This window comes from Juglans microcarpa x Juglans regia, chromosome 5S (assembly GCF_004785595.1).
Source record: "Juglans microcarpa x Juglans regia isolate MS1-56 chromosome 5S, Jm3101_v1.0, whole genome shotgun sequence".
In the NCBI taxonomy this organism is placed as follows: Eukaryota; Viridiplantae; Streptophyta; class Magnoliopsida; order Fagales; family Juglandaceae; genus Juglans; species Juglans microcarpa x Juglans regia.
In genome coordinates this window covers 23,451,526-23,463,629 of record NC_054603.1, presented here as the reverse complement: position 1 = coordinate 23,463,629, position 12,104 = coordinate 23,451,526, and the positions used below count along the sequence as shown (strand labels likewise).

Sequence of the window (12,104 nt, the reverse complement as noted above, 5' to 3'; positions counted from 1 at the left end):
TATTTTTTTTATCTTTTGCTATTTGAATATGGATTAAAAATCCAAAAACATGACCTTGTTGCATAATCTAAAAGAAAATAAATTCAAACAACCAACTTAATTATGGAATTTAATTAAAAATAAATTCAATTTTATAAAAATTGACCTAAAGAGCAAAAGAATGTTAATTTTTATTAATTAAATTACATGATTATGTTGGTTGATTAAGTTTTTTTTTTCAAGATTATACAAGAAAGTCATGTTTTTTGGATTTTTAGTCCAGATTCAAATAGAAAAAGGAAAAAAAAAAATAAGTGGATCTTTTTAATTAGTAAAAATTAACATTCTTTTGTTCTTTGGGTCAATTTTTATAAAATTGAATTTATTTTTAATTAAATTCCATGATTAAGTTCGTTGTTTGAATTTATTTTCTTTTAGATTATACAAGAAGGTCATGTTTTTGGATCTTTAATCCTTATTCAAATAGCAAAAGATAAAAAAAATAGCTAAGTATTAAACTAATAATAAATGAGATGTAAGGATATCGTTACCCTTAATTTAGGTCTCGTTTGGACTCAAAGATAAATTGAGATGGTTTTAGATGAGTTATATAAAATATTGTTAGAATATTGTTATTGTTTTGGGAATTTGAAAAAGTTGAATTGTTTATTATATTTTGTGTGAGAATTTGAAAACATTGTAATGATGAGATGAGTTGGAGTGAGTTTTCAATCTAAACCACGGCTTAATATTGAGTTACCAAATAGCTCATTATAACGCATCAGTTTAAAAATTAACATTTTATTAGAATGTTGAAATGTTGCTTTGATTTGTAAATGTAGTTAGGTGTTCAAAAAGGTGCAAATTGGGTCCCATTCATTCACCTATGATTATGTTTATGGCGGCATGGGCTCGCCTTGTTCTGCTCTCTATGATGATTGTGTTGCTCCTCTTGTTGATGCGCTATTCCATGGATACAATGTCACAGTTCTTGCATATGGCCAGGTTAGTGTGACATCATTTTCTTATGGTTTGATGACTGGGGATGCTTCTTGTTTGTTGAATCTATATTTTTAAGTAGAAACCAATTACAATGGAGAAAGAAAACAGATCTGTGTGTTTAATTACTTATAAAAGCAGTTCCCGAGGATGTACTTATAAAAAAAAGGCACCTTTAGAGGACATCCATATCTTGTGAAAAATGGACCAGTACATTATATTTCACATTACATAGGAGCACACAATAATTAAGAATTGTGGTGAATCTTCCGCAAGAACCTAAACTTCAGGAAAAAAGAAAAAAGAAAAGAAAAAACTGTTTTAATAACACATTTTTGGTTGGTAAGCAAAGCATGCACTCAGTGAAATTTCATTTTTTTTCCACTTCATTCTTATGGAAGAAGTTGCATTGAGCTAGAGCTTCATTCACTTATTGACACATGGTTGATGTCCAAGGGAAAATTTTTCACTAAGCTCTAAAAAAATACTCATGCCTTGTCATTGGAATTTGAATCTGCAGGATTCTCTTGGAAGGAGCAGCAAAACAGTCATGATTGGTATGTGTTATTTGTGTGTGCTAAGGAAATGCTTCTTTATGCATTTAAGATTTTGCTTTCTTGTAATTCTTACATTTTATTGCTCAAAATTTTAAACAAAATTTTTATTTTTATTTTGTCTATGATTGAAGCTTGTGTCAGTCCTGCTGATACAAATGTTGAGGAAACAATAAAGGCTCTGAAGTATGCTGATCGTGCCCATAATAGTCAGAACAAGGCAGTTGTAAGTTTTCTATATTACCCAAGCCCTAAAATTCAAGCCCACGATCGTATCCATTTTCAACCTCTAGGCTTACATTTTAGAGTTTCGTTCGCATTAAATTTCGTAAGCTGCTGCCTTTTTACTTTCTTTTTTCCTTCTTTTTTTTTTTTAAAAAAACCACGCAAGTATTTTTTTTCTGTCCCTCATCAAACCTTGGGTTCCAGTTTCACAACCACCCACGTCACACGACCTCCCCACTGGCAGATCATGTTGTTTTGTACTGCAACCTCCCCCCTCCATGCCAACCCAAACCGCAGGTCACTACACATGTATAGAGATCGAGAGAAACCCATGCACGACAGTATCCTCCCAAGCCTTCCAATTTCTTTCCCCTGGACCATGCACGGCCACCTACAACCTTCAGCCCGCCTCTAGTGCTCGGATTTGCAGTAGGCTATTGCACCTCCTAACACCACCGATGGCACCCAGAACCACCACAGGGTCGTGTTCCACTCGACCTCTCGTAACCCTCTTTTCCACTGTAAACCACCTCAACATCCTCCTCACTGCTGTCATCTCACACCACCGCTGCGCAAACAGCCAAAAACCACCAAAAGAAAACTCCATCGCTGCATGTCTTACACATCACGGCTTTGCAACACCCATAACTCGGAAACCTCTGTTTTTAAGCAAGAAAACAAAGCAAGTTTTGTGCTCTGCACCTCCACCACCAGCAATGCAAGTTGCTAGCCACTTGCCACCCGTTCAGCGTGGCTCAGCCGTGAGACGTTTTCCCACGGCTTTGCACCAACCACTTTGTCGCCGTCTCTTGCTGCCTCGGTGAATATCTCACATGGTATCCCTCTCACCGTGTTTCATCTCTCTGGTGTCTCTCTCTCTCTCACCGTTCTCTGTCTCTCGCTCATCTCGCTCTCTTTCTCTCAGTGCGCGGCTGTCGGGACAACCACCTTCCACCGCAACCCAACTCCGCTACGACCTCCTTCCCCCATGGTGTCGCTGCCTCTTAGTTTTCCTTGGGTAAGTACTGCTGCTGCACTTTGTCCTCTGTTTTGTGGTAGTTACTTAAAAATGAAATATTTTTGTGTCTCGGTTAACCTAATAGATGAGATGTACCATTACCATTTTTGCCATGTTTCCAGATATATAATTTCCGATGTTTAGGGTAATGGATTTATATTTTAATGAGTTGATTATGTATCTTCGGTTTGAAATCATGAGTTTTATATTACGTGCATGTTATATTTTTCATTGAACGTAGACGTATGGATTTATAGTAGTAAGTTAGTACACTGATGCTTTTAACAGAGTAATTTTAAGTTGATCATGTTTTAGTTTTTATATATTAAACTCCCTTTGTATGAGTTTTATTTTTAAATACAGATTAAATAAATATTTGAAATATATTATTAGTATTAATATATATTTTTTTGAAGTACATAGTAGTGCATGATTTTTATTTTGAACTCTTTAAAGATAAACTGATTAGTCTATTTTTATTAAATAAAATATTTGCTCTCCTACTTTAATTAGTTTTGTTTTAATGAGTCTTTAAACTAGAAATGTATTTTATGGCATAATTGTATTTATTATTAATATTATTATGCAATTTTAGAAATAGTCTGAGTTTAATAGTTATGTGGATATTGAGGAATTTAGGAAGTGATGGTATTTTAGAATTTAGAGAAATTTTAGGTTTTTGAGGAGTTAAAATAGGTACTTTAGGTCTAATATGAAATTATCTGTTCAATGGAGATTTATTGAAATTACATAAATTTTTATAGGTGACGATTGACAATTGTTCAGTACTGTTGTGGAGAATTTCTGAAAAGCTAAAAAGTCCAGGTAAGCGGGGTTCATATACTAGTTTTGCATAAAAGAAATGAAATGAGGTTGACTTTGAAAATAGACATGTTTGTTTTTTTGAAAAGAAATATGAAAACGACCTCAGATGTTTATTCTGCAAATGCATAAATTCTATATAAGAGAAAGTATTTTCTGTCATGACTGGTGTAGACATGAGCTAATTTTGTGCATTCTATTTCTGAACTATGCAAAAAGAGCGAATATAAAAATCTAAAAGTTTTTGCTTTGAACAAATGAAGATGTTTTGAATTCTGTTTATTTCGAACATGTTAAATGATCTGAAGCTATTCAGTATTTTGTTTTGATATGATGTGTCATCTGAAAACCTTGGCATGAAGTTCTGATTCTGTATCCGAATGTGATCTGATTCGGATGATGTTCCGTTTTGTTTCTGTTAAGGCTCAGCCACGGGTATAATGGTGGTTTATAACCCTACCACGGGGTGAAATAAGGAATACGGCCCAGCCACGGGTATAATGGTGGTTTATAACCCTACCACAGGGGTGAAACATGGTATACGGCCCAACCACGGGTATAATGGTGGTTTATAACCCTACCACATAGGTTAAACATGGTATTTGTCCCGATGTGAGGCTATGAGATGATATGAATATAATGTTTCAGTTTGGATATGCCAAAGGATTTTTTTTTTTTTTTGGAACAAGTTTGTTTTTCTGAAAATTTCGCTCTGATGTTTTGTAACAAGTTTTGTTTATACATTCTGAAAGAAAATATGTTGTTTCTGCATTCTGAAAGTAAATGTCTTGTTCTGCATACCGAACTTTATAAATGCTCATGTTTACATGCTAGTATATGCTTTCTGCTTATTGAGTTGTTGATAACTTACCCCTTATCTCCACAATATTTTTTAGATATTTTGATGGTTCAGCTGAGAATCAAGATTATGAAGCATTGGGTGAGATGATTTAAGTATAATGGTTTAAGCATAGGAAGTTTTTTATAAGTATTATCGATTTTTATTAAGAAATTTTATTGTGTTATGATGACTTGGCATTTTGGAAAATTGGTTATATTGAGGAAATTAGATTGAATCGAATTTTCTATATGATATTGGGAATTTGAAGTCTATTTTTATATTGTTAAAATGTGAGTTTAAGGGTTAGGAAGTAACTCTCTGACCCGTGCGGGACCGGGGCATTACATTTTCTTTTGTATTTCTTTTTTTACATGTCATGTCGTGCTTCTCTTCATGACAAACTTGCCTTCTTTCTTGATGTAGATCAACCGTGATCTAATGGCAGCTCAGGGGCAGAGAATGACGTGCTCAAATATTTCATCGACTTCTGATGATGGTGCTCAAAAGTTGAATATCCTGGAGGCACAGGTGAATATTGAATTGCCCCTGTCATCTCAAGTCTCAATGGCATTCGTAGTTCTGAGAGACTAGATTCATGCTTTGGGTTGCAGGTTGCTCAACTTTTGAAACAAATACATAGAACCGACAAGGCAGCAAAACGACTTCTAGAATCTCGAAAGGCTTCCCCCTCATGCGAAACTTCCAGTTAGGAGATATATTGCATCATGTAGTTCATTTTTTTCAGTGTTTATAACTTGTTAACGAGATATCTTTTATATGCCGGTGCTGGAAATGGAAATGGTCCTGGAATTCAGGTATTTATAATACCCGTATAAGGACTACTTAGAAAGAAACTGTATTTGAAGGATTGGTTTGTGAATACAATGATGACTAAATGATCTGGTGTGTTATATAATGATGACTAACACATTCCTATTATTGAGAAGACTCTGATGCAGGCAATTGAACATCAGCTTGAAGTCACCGTGCGGGTATATGAAGTATGTGCTGAGTATGAGCGTCAATTGGAAGAGTGAGTTGAGATTCAAAGATGAGTTGAGATGGGTTGAGATGGTTTGTGAATAGTAGAATAAAAATTGAATTATTTATTATATTTTGTGTGAGAATTTGAAAAAGTTGTAATGATGAGATGAGATGAATTGAGATGAGTTGAGATGGGTTGTGAATCCAAACCACCCCTGAGTGTTATTTATTTAATTCTTCAACTTCATGAATCCATTTAGAGGTTTTGTGCATTATCTAGTATGTTGTTGTGGAGATAATTGGTTTTATTTTCTTTATTGACTCGATTAGAAACTATCAGTAACTAATATTGTAACACCCGGATGCAATCAAGCTCAGTTATTTATTTATTTATTTATTTTATTTTTTTCACACGTTAACTTCCCTGCACGTTTTATTTTTTTTCGTCTATTTTCTTTTTCACCCCAAAGTCTTCCTCTCGTCCATGGCGTGCATAGTCTTGTATGTCTCTAGTGTATTTTTTTTATCCACTCCATGCACACGCACAACTCTGTTTTTCATCTGCACGCACGTCTCCCTCATCTCTCTAGGGTTTTCGCATCACATATATATACACATGTTCTTCATTTCTCGACAAAAACCTAGTATAGTCATTCTCCTTTTCCCCCCTCTGCTCTCGGTTTCCCACAGTTGCTGCCCTTCTCAGCCTTCTCCCCATCGCTGCCCCCAAACAACAACTCCTCTTTGCAAACAGCCCAGCCCAATCCTCACCCACTCGAAAAACACCACGCCAACCTCACGGGAAGCCCCTTTCGCAGCAGCATCGTTCTCATTGGAGTTGGCCCACCGTGAGCAGACCTTACTCCGTCGTACGCCATTGCCAGTGCACCACCCACGTGAAACCATAGCTTCCCCTGCTCAGCCATTGCGTAGCTACTTAAACCATCATGCATGATCGCGCCACTGCAAATCTCCATCTGAAGCAACGCTGTAGTAGGAACCACCCACTCAACCATCAGCCGTTTAAACCTCCGCCCTTCACCTCCGTGCCAAACCCATGCGAGATCAGCAGCCACTTGCATTGAGAACAGAAGACCTCTGTTTTTGCTCATCAAAACAGAGCAATTCGTTTCGGGCATCGTGGGTTGGGGCTTTGCCACCCAGCCTCCGAAGTTGCCACTGTCCATCTCCCAGCTCTTTGCACAACTCCTTCCCTCACGTTTGATGCTGCCGGGACAGCCACTTTCATCTTCGCACCATACGCAGCTTTTCCATTCACGGTGAGTTTCCGTTCCCTCTTTCTCCGTCTCTCCCTCACTATCCGTCTCCCTCACCGTGTTGCTCTCTCTCTCAGTGCTCCGCAGAGATCACTGTCGTCTGCCTTGCCCTCGCTACGTCCCACGCTGCCGCATGTTTTCTCCTTGAGTAAGCCCTGCCATGCACGTTATTTATTTTACGTAGGTTTTTGTTGGTTTTCAATGAGTTGAATGAAATTACATTAATACCCTTTACTACATATTATTTAGATAAGGAATTACAGTTTTGCGATGGTTTCAATTTGAAATTTTTGTTTATATTAAATCTATTTTTACATGGTTTATGCGGGAAGTATAAGAAATTTTATAGAAAATAAATAGGATTTTCAAATTGTACTTTTGGTAGCAAATTATTTTTGTAACTTTGTAATTTTACTTTAAACATTTAAATAATGATTAAAGCTATTTGTTTATTATTATTTAACAAAATTTTTACTAGTACTTATCTTAAATGTTGAGTATTATCAAAGAAATTTAGAGAATGAGGATATTTTAAGGTTAAGAGGATTTTTAGGTATTGAAGGATTAAAATAGGTTATTTTAGAAGGTTAGGATTAAATATCGAAATATGTGGTTGGTTGGAAATTTATGGGAATTACTTGATTATCTTATAGGTGACGATTGTTAATTGTTCGGCATTTTTGAGAAAAATTCTGAAACGGCTAAGAAATCCAGGTAAGCGAGGTTTCTATGCTAGACCTTAGACGAATTATTGAGACTGAGGTTGACTTTCTGAAAACTTTGTATATTTTTGTGATGAAATGAGAACTTGGGAAAAACCAACCTCGGTCGCTTATTTGCATTACTCATGAAATCTGTATGAAAAAGAGAAAATATTTTCTGACATGCATTGTGTAGACATAAGTTAAATTTTGTCATGTTGTCTCTGAAATCTGAAAAAGAGCGATATTGAGAATCTGAAAAATTGTGCATTTATTTAGAAAGATGCTTCGAGTTTTATTTTCAGTATGTGAGAATGATCTGATTATGTTTTGGTACTCTGTTTTATTTTGATATGGCATCTAAAAACCTTTGGCATGGTGTACTGATTTTGTATCTGACTCTGTCTCTGCCCTACTCTGTTATGCTCTGCTCTGTTTAGGTTGGTACCAACTTCTCTGTCTCTGAGTGCACCCACTTTGTAAACAAAATGGTTTTATTGTGGTCTTTCCTGTGTGCACACTCGGAGCTCCGAGAAGAATAAGGGAAAGATTTCACCTCTGTCTCTGCTCAGTTTGGCCACAGGGGATAGCACAACCCTACCATGGGGGTGAAACATGGTCTCTGCTATGTAAGATGCTCTTTTTGATGTGACGATGATGCTCAGGTTATGACATGCCAAAGTACTCTGGGTTTTACTGGTCTTAAAACAATCACTCTGTTACTTTTGAAAACATGTTTTGTTTTGTATGATAATTCTGGAAAATATTTTTTGTTGCATACTGTATTTTGTAAATGCTCAAATTTGCAAGCTAGTATATATTTTCTGCTTACTGAGTTGTTGATAACTCACCCCTTATCTTCACAATATGTTTTAGATGATTTGAATATTCCAGTTGAGGATCAAGAACATGGAGCATAGGTGAGAGGAGTTAAGAATGATGGTTTAAGCATAGATGGTTTACATGAGTATTGGGGATTTTTATTCAGTAAGCTTGTTGTGTTATGATGATGTGATTTGTTGGGAGGTTGAGGTTTATATTAAGACTTTGAATTGTCTTAGAAAAATTATACTGGAGTATTTGAAGTGAATTAATGAGTATTTTGTATGATAGAGAAAAATTAGAGTATGTATTATGTGGATGGAAAATGATTTTTAGGTGATATGAGTTAACTCTCTGTACCCTTGGGGACGGGGCGTTACAAATATTTTTGCAGGCTAAGTCTATTCCAAGAAACACTTCAAACAGTTTCTTATTTGTCGTATCCTGGATTTTCATTTTTTTGTCCGAAGCCTAAACAAGTGTCTTAGTGTCTGTTATGTATTTGAAAATAGTGGGCCAACAAAAAAAAAGGGGAAAAAGAAGTTAATTAAGGAAATGTTTTCATGGAAAATGATTGCTAAAGCATGAGGAATGTGGAGATGATTGCTAAAGCATGAGGAATGTGGAGATGATTATTGTGAGATCAAATCTTGAGAACTGGGTCAATGAATCAAGAACTTTGACGGGAGGTAGAGTTTGTATTAACACGATTTGGCAAGACACAATTGTTGCAAGATCAAGTAATGTGAGAACTGGGGCGATAAGTTCAGAACTTCGAGTGATTCTTGTTATTCTCGTAAGGTGAAAATAGAACTTTAGTATTCTATAAATGGGAAGAATGAGATATTAAATTTCTATTCCGCATTGGTTAAATTATGTTGATTCAATATGGTCTCAAATGCTCGAAATTTATTCAACATAGTTTCGTCGCCATGTTAATTTAGGAGCTGGCTTTCATGTTTAATTTGTTTCATTTTCCTTTCTCTATAAATTTGAGACAATAAATGCAGAGAAAAGGATTCAGAAATAAGAGACTTAAAGAAAAAGATGTTAAGACCCCTCCCAGTTGATGAACAACCTGTGTGTTGTAATCGGGCAAAAGGCAAGGCAAATACACAATGCAGGAATGGCACAGAAGATGTTTGATAGAAATGTCTGATAGAAACGTGAGTCACGCTGGGCTAGTTCGAGGCAGCCCTTCCTCCAAATGAAAATCCAGAACTGGGGCGATAAGTTCAGAACTTCGAGTTATTCCTGTTATTCTGGTAATTGTAGCTCATTTAAGATGTTTATTTGACAATTAAAATCTGGGTTCTCGTAAGGTGAAAATAGAACTTTAGTAGTCTATAAATTATTAATAGATATTAATTCTGGTGGTATGTTTCAATTGATGAGAAGAATGAGATATTAAATTTCTATCTCGCATTGGTTAAATTATGTTGATTCAATATCGTCTCAAATGCTTGAAATTTATTCAACATAGTTTCGTCGCCATGTTAATTTAGGAGCAGGCTTTCATGTTTTATTTGTTTCATTTTCCTTTCTCTGAAAATTTGAGATGATAAATCAGAGAGAAGGATTCAGATATAAGAGACATGAAGGAAAAGACAGTGAAGCTCAGTAGCTATGGCAGGCAGTTGGAGATGCAAAAACCAAAACCAAACAACTGGTGAAGTCGCAGGTAAGTACATTTGGCCTTTATTCATGCCTTTATCAGTTTGTAGTAATTAATTGGATAGTTTATTTTTGGCTAACTAATCAGATGAGTTGATAAACAAATAAATAGGGAGTCAGTTTCCAAAAGTTTAAATTAATGGGAAGATATAGATTTAATTATCTAAATTATATTTCAACTATAGCGTGAAAGAGAGTCTTTCCATAATCGTGCATTTGGCACAAACATGCATACAGGTAGTTTGAGCCAATTTTATATTCTGAGAGATCAAATTTAGTTCAACCATGAATCATGACTCTTTTAAGTCGAGATCCAGGGTTCAATGGATGGTGTGAGTGGTATACTGGGTTTGAAAGGATACCTACTATTGCTATCTGCAAATCTTTCAACTTTATGGACATGGTTGTCAGTTTGGATTATTCTGAAATTTGTCTCTGTATGATTGTAGGATCACGGGAGCTCCATTTTCTTATTGGAGGACATGGATACGTCTGAGTCAGAATATTCGGATTGGAAAACTACTGATGACGAATGGATAGCGTCAGTAAAGCGCTGGGGTAGGAAATGAAACACTAAAAACCGAGGTCGTTCAAGTGTAGCATCCGGTCAATCTGATCCCAAAGATTCAGAAAGCTTGAAATTAGGCCGTTCAGGTAAGGGAATTACTAGTGAAACTGCTAATACCCCATCAGGTGCATGCTGCTCTTGTAGCAGATACTCTTCTTGCAAAACAACGAAATGCCAATGCCGAGCTGCTCGATGTAGTTGTTGGAGTTCTTGCGGTTGTGTGCCCAAGAAATGCACCAACAGAGAATCAGATGAAACAGAGAAGAGTCGCATTCTTGCTTCGCAATGTGGAATGTTACTTCAGAGTGCTCTGGTCGAGAAGCCTGCCGAGACAAATGATGGTAAGTAGTCCAAAAGGAAGCCTTTGTCTAAATTATTGGCCAAGTCAAATGCACCAAAGCGTAATCGGAGAAAGAAATGGCGTAAATCTACCATTCGTTTTGTTTCCAATCCTCCACCATCCTCTCAGCCAGACAGCGCTATTGTCACACAGAAGTCTGATAATAATAATACTAGCGATGCGGACATCCCTCTGAAGTTACCCAGGGCTATGCGATCGGTTGCATCGAATAGTGGCAAGCCATTGAGAGGAGAGGAATGACGGTAAATCAGATGTGTTTGCAAATATGGAGTCTGCTGTTCTTGCTCCACCAAGTCCTCGTAAAAGAACATTGGAAAAGAAAGAGAACAATGGCCTTTGACGTGGATCGTTGATATGGAGTCTGCTGTTCTTGCTCCCTGTTCCTGATTGTTGATATTTGTACCAACATTGTGAACTTTTTTCTTTTAGATCATTAGATGTATGAAACTGCCTTAAATCCATGGACTTCGTTTTTAGCTGATTCGTTGAGGAAAGGATTTTGGTATCAAACAATCCACAAATATTGTGGCTAGTCAGCTTTAATTTGATCACTTCGAGCCACCTTTTGTGGCGTATGATTATGAAATGATTTGTTCTGTTGAACATTTGAGAAGTTGAAACAAAGAACAACCTTAGGGCATGTTTCGAAACTAACCTCCTCTCATCTTAAAAATTTTTTTTCTCAAACATCACTCAAATAAAAAAACTTTTTTAATTTCAAATCTTCAATTTTTTAATCTAATTAAGACTTAATCATTACAGTTTTTCCAAACCTTTAAACAAAACACAAAAATAATTCTATTTTTTCAGATTTTAAAATAAAAATTATATTAAAAAATTATATTTTAACAATATTTTAACTTTATAATATTTTTTATACTTTTTCTCTCATTTCTAAAAGTCTACTAAAACATCTTAACTCAAATTATTTTACTACTATTTACAATCTATTTCACTACTATTCACAAAATCTTCATCTCATCTCATTCCTTAAACATCCCTTTTAGTAATTTAATATATTTATTTATTTAAATGAATGATCATTTAAAATGTCTCGTTAGTAAATGTAAATATAGATAATAAAATTAAAGAGGAATGCTCTCAAATCTAATTCCTGAACTTAAATTTTACCAATATAATGCCGCCATTACTTGTATTATTTTTAGCATCCGCTATAATCATAACTGTTACAACGACACTTGATGTTATTGCCATTGTCATTTTATATTATAATGATGATGATTGAGTTACTTTTAGAAGGAGAAAAATTATAGAGAAG

At 35.5% G+C, this 12,104-nt stretch overlaps 1 protein-coding gene across 5 annotated transcripts; it reads left to right on the top strand.

The window, feature by feature from the left end:
• The first annotated feature begins 1,261 nt into the window (after window positions 1-1,261).
• LOC121267691 (kinesin-like protein KIN-4C) lies at window positions 1,262-11,430 on the top strand. Of its 5 annotated transcripts, XR_005941062.1 has the most exons (9): window positions 1,265-1,535; window positions 1,667-1,758; window positions 4,862-4,966; window positions 5,050-5,143; window positions 5,222-5,253; window positions 5,386-5,471; window positions 9,793-9,903; window positions 10,346-10,390; window positions 11,094-11,430. XR_005941062.1 is itself a non-coding variant. In XM_041171691.1 (8 exons), the coding sequence occupies exons 1-7, from the start codon at window positions 1,469-1,471 to the stop codon at window positions 9,893-9,895; spliced, it is 579 nt and encodes a 192-aa protein (XP_041027625.1). In that variant the 5' UTR covers window positions 1,265-1,468; the 3' UTR covers window positions 9,896-9,903; window positions 10,346-10,648. The 5 variants fall into 5 exon arrangements, 4 of the variants coding, with proteins under 4 accessions (XP_041027626.1, XP_041027627.1, XP_041027628.1 ...); XM_041171691.1 differs by lacking the exon at window positions 11,094-11,430 and having other exon boundaries at window positions 10,346-10,648; XM_041171692.1 differs by lacking the exons at window positions 10,346-10,390; window positions 11,094-11,430 and having other exon boundaries at window positions 1,262-1,535; window positions 9,734-9,877.
• The last annotated feature ends 674 nt before the right edge of the window (window positions 11,431-12,104 follow it).

Bases quoted from the DNA above. Each gene is read 5' to 3' on its own strand.
- LOC121267691 (XM_041171691.1), top strand. From the start codon at position 1,469: ATGCCTTGTCATTGGAATTTGAATCTGCAGGATTCTCTTGGAAGGAGC. The intron at 1,759-4,861 runs GTAAGTTTTCTA...TTCTTGATGTAG, and splicing joins ATAGTCAGAACAAGGCAGTT to ATCAACCGTGATCTAATGGC. The intron at 5,472-9,792 runs GTGAGTTGAGAT...ATGATAAATCAG, and splicing joins TATGAGCGTCAATTGGAAGA to AGAGAAGGATTCAGATATAA.